The sequence below is a fragment of the Dermacentor variabilis genome, chromosome 5 (assembly GCF_050947875.1).
Source record: "Dermacentor variabilis isolate Ectoservices chromosome 5, ASM5094787v1, whole genome shotgun sequence".
NCBI classification, from domain to species: Eukaryota; Metazoa; Arthropoda; class Arachnida; order Ixodida; family Ixodidae; genus Dermacentor; species Dermacentor variabilis.
In genome coordinates this window covers 45,231,609-45,248,296 of record NC_134572.1, presented here as the reverse complement: position 1 = coordinate 45,248,296, position 16,688 = coordinate 45,231,609, and the positions used below count along the sequence as shown (strand labels likewise).

The 16,688-nt window shown below is 47.2% G+C and overlaps 1 protein-coding gene across 1 annotated transcript in view; it reads right to left on the bottom strand.

Annotated features, from left to right (window-relative positions):
• wit (kinase protein wishful thinking) overlaps nucleotides 1-13,209 on the bottom strand; it is a 169,456-nt gene extending 156,247 nt beyond the window's left edge. The window contains exon 1 of the mRNA XM_075692313.1: nucleotides 12,148-13,209. Within this exon, the coding sequence (XP_075548428.1) occupies nucleotides 12,148-12,199 (52 nt within the window). The 5' untranslated portion in view covers nucleotides 12,200-13,209. The remainder of the gene's footprint in view (nucleotides 1-12,147) is intronic.
• Between the last annotated feature and the right edge of the window lie 3,479 nt (nucleotides 13,210-16,688).

Here is a 16,688-nt window from a genome sequence, read left to right as displayed (position 1 = left end):
TATACGCGGCCTGGGTGAGGCATTTCTGATTCCCTGGTATCTGTAGGAGAGGACGCTCGCCCTGGCTCGAGAACAATTCAGCTTCAAAATACCAGACGCCCACTGTGCGCCGACGTGCGTCCTGCAGGAGCTTTAATAAAGTTTATACAATCCAATCCACGGCGTCAGTTGTGGCTTCTTTGCTATATACTATCAACTCACTTGTTGCCACTGGCTACGTTAACGATAAACACATAGAAAAAGAACGATAATAATCATATAATAAATAAATAAAGTCCTGGTGGCGTACATGTTTGCAGTGTCAGTCACTTGCAAGTATCGACGTCGCAGGTTCGATAATGACTAAAGCACTATATATAAGGCACTGACTAAGGCACTCCTGAAGAAAAAGTACAGAATTAAATGTTGCCAAGTTGAGTATGACTTGATGTCCGAAAGCGAACAAGACGCATCACTAGTAGCGGCCAGGGGCATATCCTTCGGAGAAGTAGAGTGCGCAATTATATATATATATATATATATATATATATATATATCAGCATCTAACTGTTCCTGACCCCTTATAACTCCATACTTCTGGTACTCACAAAGTGGGCAAACATGCGATTTTGTTCTTTTATTCTTTAACTCTTCGTGAAATCCCCGATTCCTTTTTAGGAAGCAGCACAGAAGACACAGTGCCATGTAGTCTAAACTATGTGCATACTTTTTCGCGAAGACAGCAAATTACCTACATGGATCTGAATCATTTGTCACAGCAGACCAGTCCGCGCTGGCGACAAGGCTAGGGTGCCCACAGTAATTTCCCTGATCATGGCTTCTGTGGACCTCGTTCGTTTCACGCGCAGTGGTAGGGGAAAAGAACGGCAAGTGGATCGCTAATATCAAACGTCAGTATGCATCCACGAGTATGGTCACTCATAGTGCTTAGACCCATAAAGTATTATTTCGAAGCTCTACTTTCGTTAATTTCGCGGTAGTAAGTTGGTTAGATAGAAGAGAAAATGGGCGTCAACGTCCCATTTCTTTAATTTCCCCGCCGGTACGTGAGTGTGACTTCACAGATTCCAAGGTATTGTCCCCTATCTGGGCCGCTGTCGCTCGGTAAGCATCCCTGAAGCTTGCCTAGTTCCGTCTCTGGCTCTCTCATAAATAAATGCAATGTAGTTCGTCTTTGCCGATAATAAATCAACCACGACCAAGGAGACGCGTTAAAATCCGTGACGTAACGGCTGCGTGAATGGTGCGGGAACTTCCAAGGCGGCGTCGCCACCTGTATTTCGTTTTGCCTCGTTTTCTGGCTTTTATTAAGGCTCTTCTCACGGCGAGAGTGCCTCTTTCAGTAATATAGAAGCCTACAACTTAGTAATGCAGTTCAAATTATTTTCCTCTTTAGTGTCCTTTTAATGCAGCCTGCAGTCATTCTAACGGTCGCGAGTGACGTAGCCCGTGTACTTTTGACAAAGAATGTATACCGTATCCCTGTTACACGGGCACTTTCAACTGCCGTTGAGCTGAACGGCAGTTTCAGTGGCAACTGCCGTTCAACTGAACATCCGTCTTTTTGCAGTTAGCATTTCCGCGTTCACTTCAGTTAAACACACGTGCTCATGTGGTAATGGCCTAGAAGCATCTGTAAGTTACCGATCAAAGCTCCTTACGGTATTTTTTCTGATAATAATTAACATTGAAGCAGGTGTTTCTTGACAAAAGTAGCTTCTTATTCAGTTTCACTGCTGTGTTTCTTCTTCTTCTTCATTATTATTATTATTATTATTATTATTATTATTATTATTATTATTATTATTATTATTATTATTATTATACAACATCCAGGTAAATCGCCAAGAGAATCTGGAGCCTATCCACCGGTTTCCGTGTATAAAATTTCGTGCTTTTTCTTTTTTCTGATTTGTGCGCGATGGATTTTGTAATGCTTTGCTTCGCCGAGCGCAGCTCTCCGAGTTGCTCTTCCCAAATGCCTATTGCTATGACGGTCATTGACTGTAAAAAAAAAAAAAAAGAAAAGAAAAACACCTGGCAAGCGCAGGAGAAGCAACTTGCGACATCACGCACGCTCGCATTACTGGAGGCAGCCATATTGGCAGTTGACTTAATTGTCTCGACTGGGATCGCCGATCTCGGGTGAAGCCAGCTGCCGTTTTGATGTCAATAACAGTTGGAGCTACCGTGTGGCACCGCTTAAGTGCGACTGACCTAACGATCGTTCAACTCAAAGGGAGCTGAAAGTGCACGTGCAAGGGCGGTACACGGGCACCGTCACTCCGCTAACGGCAACTCCGAATCAACTGCAATTGGATAGATGTGACCCCCAAATACGATGTAATCTGCACCTGCAGCAGAAGACGCGAACACAGACGGGGACGCCTCAGAGCGCTTTCTGCGAGTTTTGGCGAAACGCACAATGCATTGAGGAAACGAAAGAGTTAAAGCGCGAAATGTAGGTATGTATAGACTCAAAGCCTTCTGATTGCTCATTACAAGGTGAATGTGTGCGTTAATACGGCGAACGGCCACACAGAAGGGAGAAGAGGCGCCGGCATGATGTGAAAGGCCTGTCCCAGGCCGAATTGAGAAAAGCAAACAAAACAGAAAGTCTTTTGTCTTCCAACGTGCGCCTGACTGATTTTATACCACGGCTGAAGGCACAGCTACATAATTACTGCAAATGCTGTTAGACCGAAGAAAAAATGGCAGTAGAAGGCACTTTCGTTTATCGCAGAAATAAAGAAAGATAACGATAAAAAATAATCATCACAAATAAGAACGCACATACGCAAAGCATTCTCTCCTGTAATGTTACGTTGTCTATACGAAGCCGAACGAAATTAATACCTTCGCACGCGCGGCGCTTTGCGGATTCCTTTCATTCGCGTCCTTTGAACAATAAATTTAAGGATATATATATATATATATATATATATATATATATATATATATATATATACGAATACGAAAACATAGCGGATTCCCACAGCGCGGGCTGGATATCATTACTCGCGCCGTTACGCAACGGAATGGAAGGGAATTCCTACGCGAACTGTCTTTTTATTTTTTTTCTCCCAACTTCGACTTTTCGAGAAAAGGCTCAGAAGGGCGTTCCAAGAAGCCGCACCTGCAGGGCAGCCACGTATAATTGAAGTCCGCGGCGCAACTGTACACGTTCGGCAGGCCATATACTATATGCAGAGCAGGGCGGTGACCTTACGGAACGAATGCTGTAGATGTATTAACGAATCAAGGCGCCGGTGCACGCGATCGAAACAGAGCGCACAACCGTGTGCATGTGTGTGCCTATATACAACAGCAGAATGCGACAACGCCCGCTCGGTAATGCGTTTTTCGCGTCACCGCTATACGCTGCGCACAGCACCTATTCGTGTTATTTCCCCTCGAACGCCGTTGTCACCTGCATGTATTTTCTTTCTTTCTTTCTTTCTTTCTTTCTTTCTTTCTTTCTTTCTTTCTTTCTTTCTTTTATGCATCAGTGTCAGCAATGACGAACCAAGACTTATCTATTAGTATTCCGCTTACTGTAAGCGGCCACGGCTAAGAGATCTTGCATAGGGACGATCGAAATCCTTTCTTATCGACTGCTATTTCTGTTACCGGGCTATCTTGCGAACTTTTTTTTTACCTTTGATTTCTTTACTTTTCGTGTTCCGTCGTTACGCCAATGCTTCCCTACGCAGTTTTTCTCGTATATAATTTAGTTACACGAGTGCTCAAATGACACATATACACATATACAAACATACACGTACGCATTCCCAGCAGGAGGTGCTGTGTAGACTTTGTGAACTGGTGGTCGTGGTACAATGGAAGCAAGAGCGAACAAAGGACCCTTCGACGGTTGAAAAGCCCGTCCAAAAGAGCAAGCGTAACGTTTCCACACATACTTTCTCTCTTCGTATTTCTTTTTTTCCTTCGAAAAGGAACGTGAGGATTTATATTGTTCACTTAACAAACGGTTTCTACTTTGGCATAAACCATATGGCAGCAAAAAGTTAGCAAAACCGTTCTAGCGTACAGCTTTCCTATTGTTTACCTCACAATATACTGTATTTCATACCATACACTGCATGGTGTCGATTAAGGAAATGGTTTCCGCTAATCGTCGTTCCACCTTCCAGCCCTTTCGGTCGACGACGAATTACACTCCATGAATGACACTCCGACGACGAATGACACGCCGAAGCCGTTCCTCACACAGGCCCCGATGGAACTCGTACATGTGAAACTCCATCAGATATTAGTGAGTTTTAGAAAGAAAAAAGCGGGAACTGAAGTCGTCTAGCTTGCACACACACGCGCGCGCGCGCGCGAGCGAGAGAGAGAGAGAGAGAGGGAGGGAAAAAAGAAATGCGCAAGCGCACATGCATAGAACCCGCACGTTACCTAGGTTTTTCTTTTTTTTTTTTAGTATGCATGGCTAACAGCGAAGCGTAAGTTATAGTCCCTTATATCTAAACAGCCTGTCTGGCGGAGCGTATAAGAGTGAGCCTCTGAACTGAGGGGGCTCCTGGCGCGCAATAACTCATTCTCGGTTCAATACAGTCGCTTATCCGTCTTATGCAAGTTACTACGAAAGACGAAGGCGGGATGAAGGGCGAATGGGATGCGTTCCAGCTCCACGGTTCGGACAACGGAATCTCGTACGCGAAGTCGTGCGCTCGGATTTTTCTTTTACGACAACAATCACGCATGCCAGACGATCACTGGCATTGCATAAGGGGCTGCAGTCTGTACGCACTCGCGCGCGCGTGTGTGTGTGTGTGTGTGTGTGTGTGTGTGTGTAAGATCGGAGTCTGCAAAGTGTTACGCCTTGCAAACGGGCTATAGCGGCGCGCTCGTCGAACGCGCCGGCCAAGCGCGCGCTTCTATCAATCCGCACGCCCACAAAAGAATCCAAGTTTTTCAACAAGCAAATCCCTCAGCGGCACGCTGCGGCGAGGGCGCAAATATACATCCAACGCAAAAGGAAAGGCGGACACCCGGATACGCAATGAGCAAAAATAAACGCCGGAAATTCCTCCCGCTGAAAACACAAAAGAAGCGCTCAACGGCTTCCGCGGTACTGATGCAGGCACGCTCTTCTTGAACGACCGAAGAAGTAAACTGAGGGTCTATTGTCTTCGCCCTGAGATAGGAAGATACAAGCCTTCTTGTGGGAGCGTGCGCAGATGGGAGGAGACTTGAATTTATTACCTTCTCGACCGAAGATAACGAGATTGAGTGCAACGTTTCGGCACGAATTGCCTGTAATCACAGGTCGTGCGTTAACTGTATACATTACGCGTGACATGTACTTGCAATTTTATGTTGTGCTATTAGCATACGTAATGCTGGTTTCTTCTCAAAGGATTAGACGTTTTTTTTTTCTTTATACAATTTTGGCATAACGAGCTCTTCAGTATAGCCACACTTCATGCACTGTCGCAGTTAATAAACAAGAGAGATAGAAGAAGGGGACAACGGGTCACGTAATGCCTACACGCAGCAGGTAACCGGTGGCCTATTAGAGTAACAGAATGAGTGCCAAGGAATGGCAAACAGATTCAAGGACGACAGGAGACTGGACGGTGCGATTTTAGGGAGTCAGCTGACGCGAGACAGTGGTAATCTGTGATCGCTTTCGTCCTTTCAGTGGAAATCCACGACATGCCGGTGCGAGAACTCCGGGGAGGCGCCGGCGACACATCTTTGCTTCTGGCGTGTCTTCTGGCTTGGCAAACTCCGTATCACCGTAAGTGTGGCCGTTTAGCTAACAGCGCGGAAGCGTATAGTCAGCTCGTACAGCCCGAATTAATGTTCCCGTTTTGTTTCCCATTTAAAGCCGCCGATCAAAGCAAAATGTTCGCCCCCGTCAACGCTTGGCAGCGGAATAAACACGTGCGTGCGTGCGTGCGTGCGTGCGTGCGTGCGTGCGTGCGTGCGTTCTTGTGCTCTAGCTCTGAACAGGCGGCTAACGGGGCCGTTGGCTCAAATTATGCCGCCTAACGCGTTATAAGATGATTATGTGGGCTGCTCGTGCGTCGCTCTCACATTTAATTGTGCGCACTTTTCGAAATTACGGTGCCTGCAGTTGCCAACGTTCGCCTCGCGCATTAAAACACCCTTCGGGGACAAGCACTGCGCTGCCAAGTCTCGAGCACTGCAGCTGCGACAAAAACCAGCTAAATATTTCAAACCCGCCGCGGTGGCTATGAGGCTATGGCGCTATACGCACAGCTGAGCAAGAGGTCGCGTGCCGCGTGCACTAACTAGGCGCACGTCGAAGGGCCACTCCCCCTTATCCAGGTGGTCAAAATTAAGCGGGAGCCCTCCGCGGTACCGTCCCCCATAACCCACTGCATGTGAAGTTTCGGAACGGTGAACACGCAAACACACACACACACAAAAGATGACCTTTTTTTTTTTTTTTGGAAAATATGTATTCGCCCAAACCGCTTCGGGCGAATACATACTTTGGGCCTTCCCTTCAACTTGTGCGACCAGCACGCCCAGTATTCGGCTGTCTTCGGTTTGTGAAATCAACTCCGCCTTGAGTTTTCATTTGCTACCGGCTCGGCAGTAGTGCCATGTCAGGAAACCGCGTCGCCAACTCTAGCTTAGCAAGTCTATGCCTGAACCTCGAGGCCTCTCGAGGACTGAGATAATATTAAGCAGCGGCGTGTGGTCCATGAAGAAAACTACCAAAATTAAGTCGGCTTCCGGCGCGGACGTACGGCTGCGTTCGGGGAGCGCTGAATTTCCGGCGCTATGACGGATGCCTGACCTTCATTGCGGGCTTTCCTTCGTCTTATTCGGCCCAAGCCGTCGCTCCGTTTCCTCAAGTTGTCGATTGCTTCACTCTCAGCGTCATCTGACGGATCACCGGATAGACTGATTAATGGTGCTAAACGTCCCAATTAGCAACACTGGGGCTTTGAGAGGCGCCGTAACGGGAAGCTCTGGGATAACTATGGATTAATTTTGACCCCCTTCTTTTCTCTGACGTACACCTAAAGTACGGTGCGCGATCTTTTTTTTTTTTTTTTTTTTCTTGCATATCCGCTCGAAATGCGGCCGCCGCGGCTGGGAATGATCACTGGATAGCTTGGTTATCGAAGGGGCTGTTGCGGTACGTGGAGAGAGGCATGTTGGGGCCGCTGTAGCTGGTAAGTTACACACGTGACCTTTGATAGCCGAAGCCGCATTGCCACTGTTGTCCAATGCAGTGCGTATGACTGAGTCTCTCGTTTGCCAGGTTCACAACGCTCGTCACTCCGCCAGAATTCCTAGATATCTTTATCCTCGGTCTTACGCCTGAAATGAAAAGTCGAACGCTTGAAACCTTATGGTGCTTACGATGTGATTTGTTACCTCACTCACACGACTTAACCAAACTTTCGTCGAGTAATGAGGAAATATGAGAATAATGCTCAACCAAAAACAATCCAGAAGCCATCCCAAAGTGCTTAACAATTACTTTCGAATATGCATCCTTTTCAGAGCCCTCCGCGCGTCAAAGCTTTGCCATTCCAGCGATTTGTTTTGTTATTTGGTTTGCAAACACAAAAAAAAAAGTTAATCAAAGAGAAGAGCAAGTGAGCTAGCCAACAACTGCGACGGCAGAGTTATACACTGACGCAGTTTATTGTTTTCGGGGTCGGCAAACGCTTCGCTTACATGAACCCGCTTACATGACGCGAGCGGACAGAGTCAGAGAAGTCGCGATGACCTAGACCGGAACGACCGCGTTCACACAATTATTTCAATAAGCGAGTCGAATCGAGAGAGTCGAGCCAACCCTTGCAGGCGCGTTGACCCAGTCAGCAACGACGCTTTGTTGGCCCGGCGAGCTGTAGCGTTTACACGAACCGGAGGAACGAATGTCGGCTCAACAAGTCGAGTCACCCCAACTTTGCAGGGTTCATGTAAACGTAGCTTACGCGACATTCCTGGTGCGAAATTCGCCAGCGGCCTGTGCAACATTGTAGTTATGCTTGAACGCGAAATTTCAAAGCCACGAAGCTTTCAAGACTTTCAGATATATATATATATATATATATATATATATATATATATATATATATATATATATATATATATATACGCCTGTTTCCCTATTTCCCATGCAGGCAACGTTACACATCAGACATGCTGTTACCAAGTTATTGATAAACATTCAGTTGTGTCGCTGTTGTCTTGTTTCTTACTTCGATAGAATGTCTGTTGAATAAAGTTGAACGTCATACTTGATTTTTGCAATGGCATGCACATAAAGCGCCCGCTGTCCACGGTGTGACACGCTTGTATGTTGATGTCGTTTCCCCAAACTTATATTTCACAAAGCAGAGACAGCGATTTATGCCGCAGAAAAGAAACAAAAATAATAACAGGACGAAATAAGGAAGCTGCTATAGGCAATATAAGTAAATCCTACGCTTTCATAACGTGTTCAACCTCAGCCCTTCACGCTTGAAACCGCAAACTTTTCAACACATTGCTGTTAGATAAAGGCATAATGCGCTACCGCATCATGCGTCGGCAGCAGAGCATTTTAATCCTCTATCCTCAGATTTTGGAGGCGGACTCTTCGACTGTTCGCGCCCAAGAAGATGGCGGTCATCGGGTCGAATGAATTTCAACCACGTCGCTGAAGAACGAGCTACCTTCCAGGCGATCACTTTCGACGCCTTTGAGGTATACAGAGTGCCACCAACCATTATGCCTAACGCCTAAATTGCCTAATCTTTTACTCCTGTGTGTCAGGGCCGAGCGAAAATGCCTACTATGTAGCCGTCATTGTTCCAGCGCTCGGGAAGCATCGTAGTCCTCATTTGAGAACGGCCGAACACATTGTCTATAGTTTTCTAAGCCTCTTGGGGTAATCATTATAGGCCACACTTGGACACAGCTACAGAGGCAGACGCAGGTACACAATGCACAGCCAAGAAATGAACTACACACTACTAATCCTCTTCATGCAGTAAATAAGAACTGTCATTATCGCACTATATTTACGTTTCACTCATTAGTCATGGCCAATTCGTTGATGCAGATATCACGAAAGTCGGTGCCCGCTTGGGGCGACAGGTTCATCATATATGCTGACGCGCAAGAGCCTGAAGCTAAAGGGTGTAGTAACGTGCTAAAACCCTCTGCAAAAACGTTCCTGTTGCAGACTATAAAGTCAAACCACTAGGTAGCGCGCTTATCGACTGAGATACATATATTTTCTCCTTGCAAAATATCGTGGCTCTTGAGGGTTTGCGGTTACGTATCGCATTATGGCACCGAGGGAACGGTAACAGATTTGACTGCGGGTTTCCAAAATCTTCCCCTTCTTTCTTTCGCACCCGCCGTGGTTGCTCAGTGGCTATGGTGTTGGGCTGCTTAGCACCAGGTCGCGGGATCGAATCCCGGCCACGGCGGCCGCATTTCGATGGGGGCGAAATGCGAAAACACCCGTGTGCTTAGATTTAGGTGCACGTTAAAGAACCCCAGGTGGTCGAAATTTCCGGAGTCCTCCACTACGGCGTGCCTCATAATCAGAAAGTGGTTTTGGCACGTAAAACGCCAAATATTATTATTATTATTCTTTCTTTCGCATCAATGAGCCTTCGACGTCTGCCCGGTTATGGTTACCATGGAGGCAATATACCCACAGTACAGATATAGCACCTGGAATATACTGTCGACAGATATGAAGGTCTCGCTTTCAAATGCTAATGTAACCAAGTCGCATCATAACGTCTTCAAAATAAAAAAAAGAAGAAAAGGGAAAATAATCACTCTTATATGTTCATAAAAAAAGAACGTGGCTTGGAAAGGTGAAATGAAATTTCTAACACTTTCTTGAATTTCACCCATACCAGGATAAAGTGGCTACAGCTATGGGGACACTTCCTTATCTGAAACCGTTCGTACAGTAGCGTGATTACGCAGCAGCATGTCGTGATTAGGCTTAGAAGAAAATGTGGTGCAACAGACGCGCTTGGCTTACAGACCGAGTGTCTCAGTAAGAAGCAACTGGTATTCAGATACCAGCAGCAGTTGCAAACGCCGCCGCCTATCGCTTTGCCTATAAGTAAACATCGGATGCTGTGAATCACTACGACACCTGTATAAACGTTCCCGTCCCTGGTGCTTCATGCCTACTTCTGCTTCCATGAATCACGGGGCTAACTGGACGTCACAGCAAGCCTTGCAAAGGTCGCCGCTCACGCGATGGAGTCTTTTGTTCGTGTACAGCCTTACATGTAGCGTTTTCGATTTTATGATACTGGGCTACTTTTCTTTAAGAATTCAAGATTGGAATAGCATCGGGGACGAGAACCGGCGTATTTAGCATGGTATTACTGATGGAAATTTGGTCTAGTGTTTCTATCATGCTTGCTTGCATGAACCACGTTAGGCAGTAGCATTGACTTCAGCTCGGCACACTGACGCTGACCTCGAAAGACTTTGGGACCCGTTATGTGGATCAGGACGAGGTAAGCCATCTTCATCTGTCCAGATGTATGAGAAGATATGCCTAAAGAAAATTTCAGGCAGTGGGGCACTTTTACGGACGTATGGTATCGGGTATGGAATCCCCAGCTTATATATATATATATATATATATATATATATATATATATATATATATATATATATATATATATAATGTGTATGTGTGTACGTGTGTAAACGAGACGGTTTAGCGGTCCGATTTTTATTAATCGTAAGAAGCCAACAAACAAAGGCACCAAGGAGAACATGGGGGAAATTGCTTGTACTTACTGATTCAACTAAAGAAATGGTAAATTAATGGCAATGAAAGTATATACATATACCCTCTTATATTTCTTTTTTTTTTTTTGTCAGGACACTTGTCTAGACGAAAGATTCTAGAAGAGTGATGTGCAATACCAGTATTGGTTGTGCAAGGGACCTGTTGGCTCTTGCGAACGCTGCTTCAAGTAAACTTAATCGATGGAGTTCATTGAATTCACTGTCTATAAATAAAAACAGGACAAAGGCTGTACTTTTTCAACCTAAAAACAAAAATGTCCACATTGACGGCAATTTGCAAATGGGCTCCTCGATTATCAACTTTGTGCCATCCATTATATGCCTCGGGGTCGTATTTCAAGAAAACTTACTTTGGAATCTTTATACAGACTCAATTGCTAACAAAATCGCTCGTGTTGCGGGAATACTAACGAAACTTCGATTTTTTCTTCCCTTGAGCGTCAAAAAACTACTTTATAACTCTGTCATTTAATGTCATATAATTACTGTCATTTAGTCTGGGGAAACACCACGATGTCTAACATCACAGAACTTCTTCTATTGCAGAAGAAAGCAGTGCGCGCTATCGCCAATTCTTCATATGACGCTCATACGCAGCCTCTTTTCCGCGCCCTTAATTTACAACCGGTCACCTCAATATATCGTAGTATTTTACTCAAGCGTTTCACTACTGCGAAAAAACAGAACACGAAATTTTTCGAGCATTTATATCTATTGACAATGAGTTCTAACATTTACAACACACAACACAGAGAAACATGGTACGTTCCTAAAGCGCGCACTAACTACGGTCAACAAATGTTACCCCACGCAGTGCCAAATCTTTGTTACTCATTAGAAACTCAATGGACACCTATCTCTCCTTTTAATGGGTTCATTGTGGATTCGTTTTTTTATTTTTTATTTATTTTTTGCTCTGGTGTACACTGACGCCTGAATGCTTAACCAATTTTCTCTGCTTGTCAACAACTTATTATTTATAGATGTGAATTTCAAGGCTGTATTATTTGTATCATTTTATACTATTCGCTTTCTGTAATATAATTCTTTGCATCATTCTATTGTTGATTTTTTTGCCCATATATATGCATTTCTGTTATACAATGTTCACTCATGTTAACTTTTTTTTTCTCGTTTATCCATTATTGTATGTTTGTGTTCTCTTTATTGTGCACAGTGCCACTTCTGTAGGGGGTACAGACCCCGTCAAGCCGAATTCATTTGGCTTTTTGTCTGTACTCCTGTCATCTGTACATGTATAGATGCAAATACACTTTAATTGAAAAAAAAATGAGAAACACAGCGCAAAAATCCCCGATGGAATAATTCAGAAACAATACTCACGGATGAGCGTTGCCAACAGAGGCACGACGACGAGAAGTCGCAGCGGAGTCATTTCAAGAGCACAGCACCGTGGACGTGGTCGTCCCAATTAGAAAAAAAGTACGCGCCGCTTTGACACAGTTGTCATCCGTCACAAGCCACGAAGGTCGCTTCGATTTCCGTCGCCGTGGCTGAGCGACCTTTGCATACACACAGCAGATTCGTATCACGAGACATACGTCTGTCTAAATGTATAGCACTTGAACCAATGGCTGGCATCTGACACGAAGAGATCTGGGCGTAGGAAAAAAAGAGGGCTTATCCTCAGCTTGAGTGAAAGAAACCAGCGAGCGAGAACCTCCAGGCAAGAGAACGACACTTCACACACACACGCACTTGGCATCCAAACGCATGCGCGACTCGTGCCGCCGTTGTTGACAACAGCAGAGCGACGAACCTCGTCGTTGCAGCCGCTTTTCGTAGAAATCCGTCTCGCGGCTAGGCATGCGGGCAGAAGCTCCAAGCGGTTGCTCGAAAAAGTCATGCGCGGTTTGTCCCCAAGCGCCAACAGACAAAACTGCCCCGACAGGTGCGCACGCGCACCAATGCCCGTGTGCACGGAACTTCCCGGCACTTCCTATTCAACAAACGCACAGGTCAGGGCGATCCGACGAGCACGCAAAGCCAGCCGACCGAACCAGAACACCAGCCTCAACCTCGCACGCACGCACAGTCAGTTCCGTTAAACGGTTAGGCCTACACGCCCGCCGCGCAACCAAACAAACCCTTTGAAATCAGCAGCTGTAGTAGTAGCTTGTCTGCAGACACAGCAGCGCCGATTACTGCTGCGGTGAAGTACACGTACGGCCGGTGGGCCACGTTGTCGGCGGCGATCCGAGGCGATGTGTGGGTCGCACGGCGCCGCATGATCCTCGCGGCCAGGCCCGACGGTGTCTACAAACGCAGAACACGGCGGCGGCGCAACAACGCAGACACGACGAGTCGGCTCCTGGCGACTTCTCGCAGCCAGTACGGCTGCCGCTCCGGCGGCATTCTTCGCCAGACTGGCGAGGCTGGCTGGGCGAGCCGTCAGAGGAGTCCACTTTGAGCGCGCCGCTGGGGGGGGAGGGGGGGAGGACGCCGGAGCGCCCTTGGCGGCATGCTGTGGCGTCGGCTCGAAAATCGAAGCCCCGCGCCGCCGCCGCCGACGCCTGCTTTGTATATGAATTGTTGCAGTCGTTGTTTAGCTTCCCCTCTTCTCGCCGTGCGTGTGTGCGCTAGAGGAGAGGGTAGACCTCTGCCCAATGTTGCGCCATCTCTGCATCTAGCATCGCTCGCGTCCTCGGCTGGTTGTGCCCACCTGTGCGCGCCTCCACGAAGTGTCTCGCCAACACGTTGGTGCGGACTACCATACTTCCCAGGATGACTCTTTCTCGAAGAGCTCTCTGATTTTTTGCGTTTCCGAAACAATTCAACCTGTTTGCGGCGGGGAACGAAGTGCAGGCTTTGGGTGTTTTGTTTCCAGCAACTAATCCAGCGCGACAGACAGAAAATGATCAAGTGGTGATCACGATGAGTGTGCATTTATTTTCGGGAGCAGGGTATAGATTATTTGATGCTGTTTAATTGTGAGAGAACTGTCCTGTCACTCGCCGTACGGTGGCGATGAGGTCGTCTGTCGTAAACGTGCAAACGTCGCGCTCAGACATGCAGAGACCAGTTATGCAGCAAACAATAGACATTTCGGAGTTAACTGATTAGAAAAGTGTCTTGAGTGCTGCACTCTAGATATTGGCCAGACACAGAGCGCCCAATAAAGTTCGTCGCTCCCTCTTTTTTTTTTTTTTTTCTATAATGGAAGAACAAGACCATATTCGCGCAGGCAGCGTTTCTTGCTGGTCGATGATATATTCCAGGAATCGTATTTTAAGTCCGTGCTTTCCTGGCATTCTTGCTGATTGAGCGTAGATAAGTGAGCGCGCCGTTCCGCCGTGTTTCTTCGTTATCGTGTTGTATCAGGGCGAGGCTGCACGCTCTTGTGTACTTGCTTTATGACTTGAACAGCGGTACATAATTGTGAAAGAAAAGCGTTCCTCTAACGTGACCTCAGATGAGTGAACTGTGTGTAAGTGAAAATATTGACTAAGTGCAGACACTGACTTGTAGCTTTATTGATCCCGGGCTCCCCCTTCGCGCTCTCCGATTTTCCTTCGATTCATGCGCCCCTTTTTTCCAAGCACTTTCGACGTTGGGTGTAAATTCAGTTGCTCTTGTGCTGCAGGAGTCAGTGGCAGTTCCCGAACTGGAAGGTACTATGAGATGCAAGCCTTTTTAAGCAACTTTGATACTTTTGCACATATGATCTTCAATCGTCTGCTGCCTATTATTTTTGTTTTCTTAGTGTCGTTGTCGGACGATGGTCAGACTCTGACTTTATGAGAGTTAGGCCATCGATCTATAATGCGAGACTTGAAAAGCTCGTCGTCTGAAGAGTTCTGTTGCGTTTCGCCTGCGACACGTGGTTTTGCCGGCGCGACTGCGGCGGGGCGGCAGACATTTTGGCCCGATCGTCGTCGCCGCAACACTCATCGCCAGGTGTTTCCAGGCGCGACTGCGGCGATGCGACCGCCTAGGGATCATCCTCGCATTCCAGTCATTGTGCCCGAAACAGGCGATGCCAAAGCAGGGATCTCATTCCAGTCATTGTGCCCGAAACAGGCGATGCCAAAGCAGGGATCTCGTTCCAGTCATTGTGCCCGAAACAGGCGATGCCAAAGCAGGGACCATCCTCTCATTACAGTCATTGTGTCCGACCGGCAGCGCCACGACAGGGTGCTACGAGATCGTGCTCGACATGGTGCTACGGCATCGCTACGACAGTGTGCGTCACCATTAGCCCATTGTACATTCACGTGCTCGTCTTTTGAGGGGTTCCTTCTTGCCCTCAACTGCGAGAGTATAAAAACAGCTGCCCCCGGACGCCAAAAGGAGGGCTCCGATTTCTTCTGTTGAGTGAAGTGCTCTCCCGTCTCTCTACTACGGTCAAACCTGACCGCCAACTCTTTGCGATGTTAAAATAAACAAGTTGTTTCGTTGTTACCAGTCGACTCATGCTTTGCCGGGACCTTCGGATGCTTCCAGTTGTACCCCAGGCCGCCAGGCCAACGCTACCCTTGGGGCTTGCGACCCAGGTACAACCACGGGCGTCAGCGCCGAGTTCCCAACAGATCGTACCAGCAGTCCGATCCAAACATCTGGTTGCCAGCGGTGAGATCGCCTCCGACTTCAAACATCTGGTTGCCAGCGGTGAGATCGCGACAACGGAGGCCAGCAGCGAAGAGATGCAGTTGACTGTATGCTGAGCAGCTCAACGACGATCCGGGAGCAGTGCAACGAGCCCTGTGTGACGACTGGTTGCCTGCAGCGGAACGACTGCGCGGAATTCCTGCCTGCGAGGTTTGGTGAGTGCGGGACTTTCTTCTTCTGAGCTTTGCCAGGCTTTTGTTAGTGTTAGAAACAGAGCTGGTAATTGTGGTTGTCGTTGCTGCCGGGTTAGTTGCGGCAAGACAATAGTAAGCAGTAGAGAAAGCAGCATTCAGAGCAGCCATGGATTTGAAGTCGTTGCGCAAACCGAAATTGTTGGAGCTTGCAAGAGAGTTGGGTCTGGATGTCTCAGACAAACTAAGAAAACCGGAACTGATAAAGGCTATTCTTGAGTTAGAGGCTGAGGATGACGAGCTGTCGGAATGCCTTGAGACCATTGAAGAGAGAGAGACTGCAAAAAGACAGGAGCGCGAACTTAAAGAGCAAAAAGAAAAAGAAGAGCGTGAACGTAAAGAACAGAAAGAAAAAGAAGAGCGTGAACGTAAAGAACAAAAAGAAAAAGAAGAGCGTGAACGTAAAGAACAGAAAGAGCGAGAGCAACAAGAGCGTGACCGTCAACACGCTTTGGAAATGAAGCGTCTTGAGGTAGAGATGGAACGCGCTCGTAATGGAAGTCAGGCACACGGTGCAGGAGAACGCGTATTGTTCAAAATGACTGACCTGATGCGGCCGTTTAAGCTTGGAGAGGACATTGGTTTGTTCCTGGTTAACTTTGAGCGAACGTGCGAGAAGCAGGGGTTCTCTCGGGAAACGTGGCCACAGCGCTTGCTCACTTTGTTACCCGGCGAGGCGGCCGACGTAGTCGCTCGCTTGGATAGAGAGGAGGCAGAGGATTTCGACAAAGTAAAATCGAGTCTGCTAAAAAAGTACCGGCTGTCTGCGGAAGCGTTCCGTCGGAAGTTTCGGGAAAATGAGAAAGGCAAAAGTGAGTCATATACAGAGTTTGCGTATAGGCTTATGTCGAACATGCAGGAGTGGCTCAAAGAAGAGAAAGCGTTTGGTGACCACGATAAAGTTCTGCAGTGTTTCGGGCTAGAACAGTTTTATAGTCGGTTACCGGAGAACGTGCGATACTGGGTCTTGGATAGGCCAGACGTTTGTACGGTGGCTAAAGCCGCTGAGCTAGCCGAGGAGTTTGTGACGCGTCGGGCTCGCGGAGCTAAGGACGGTCAAAAGGG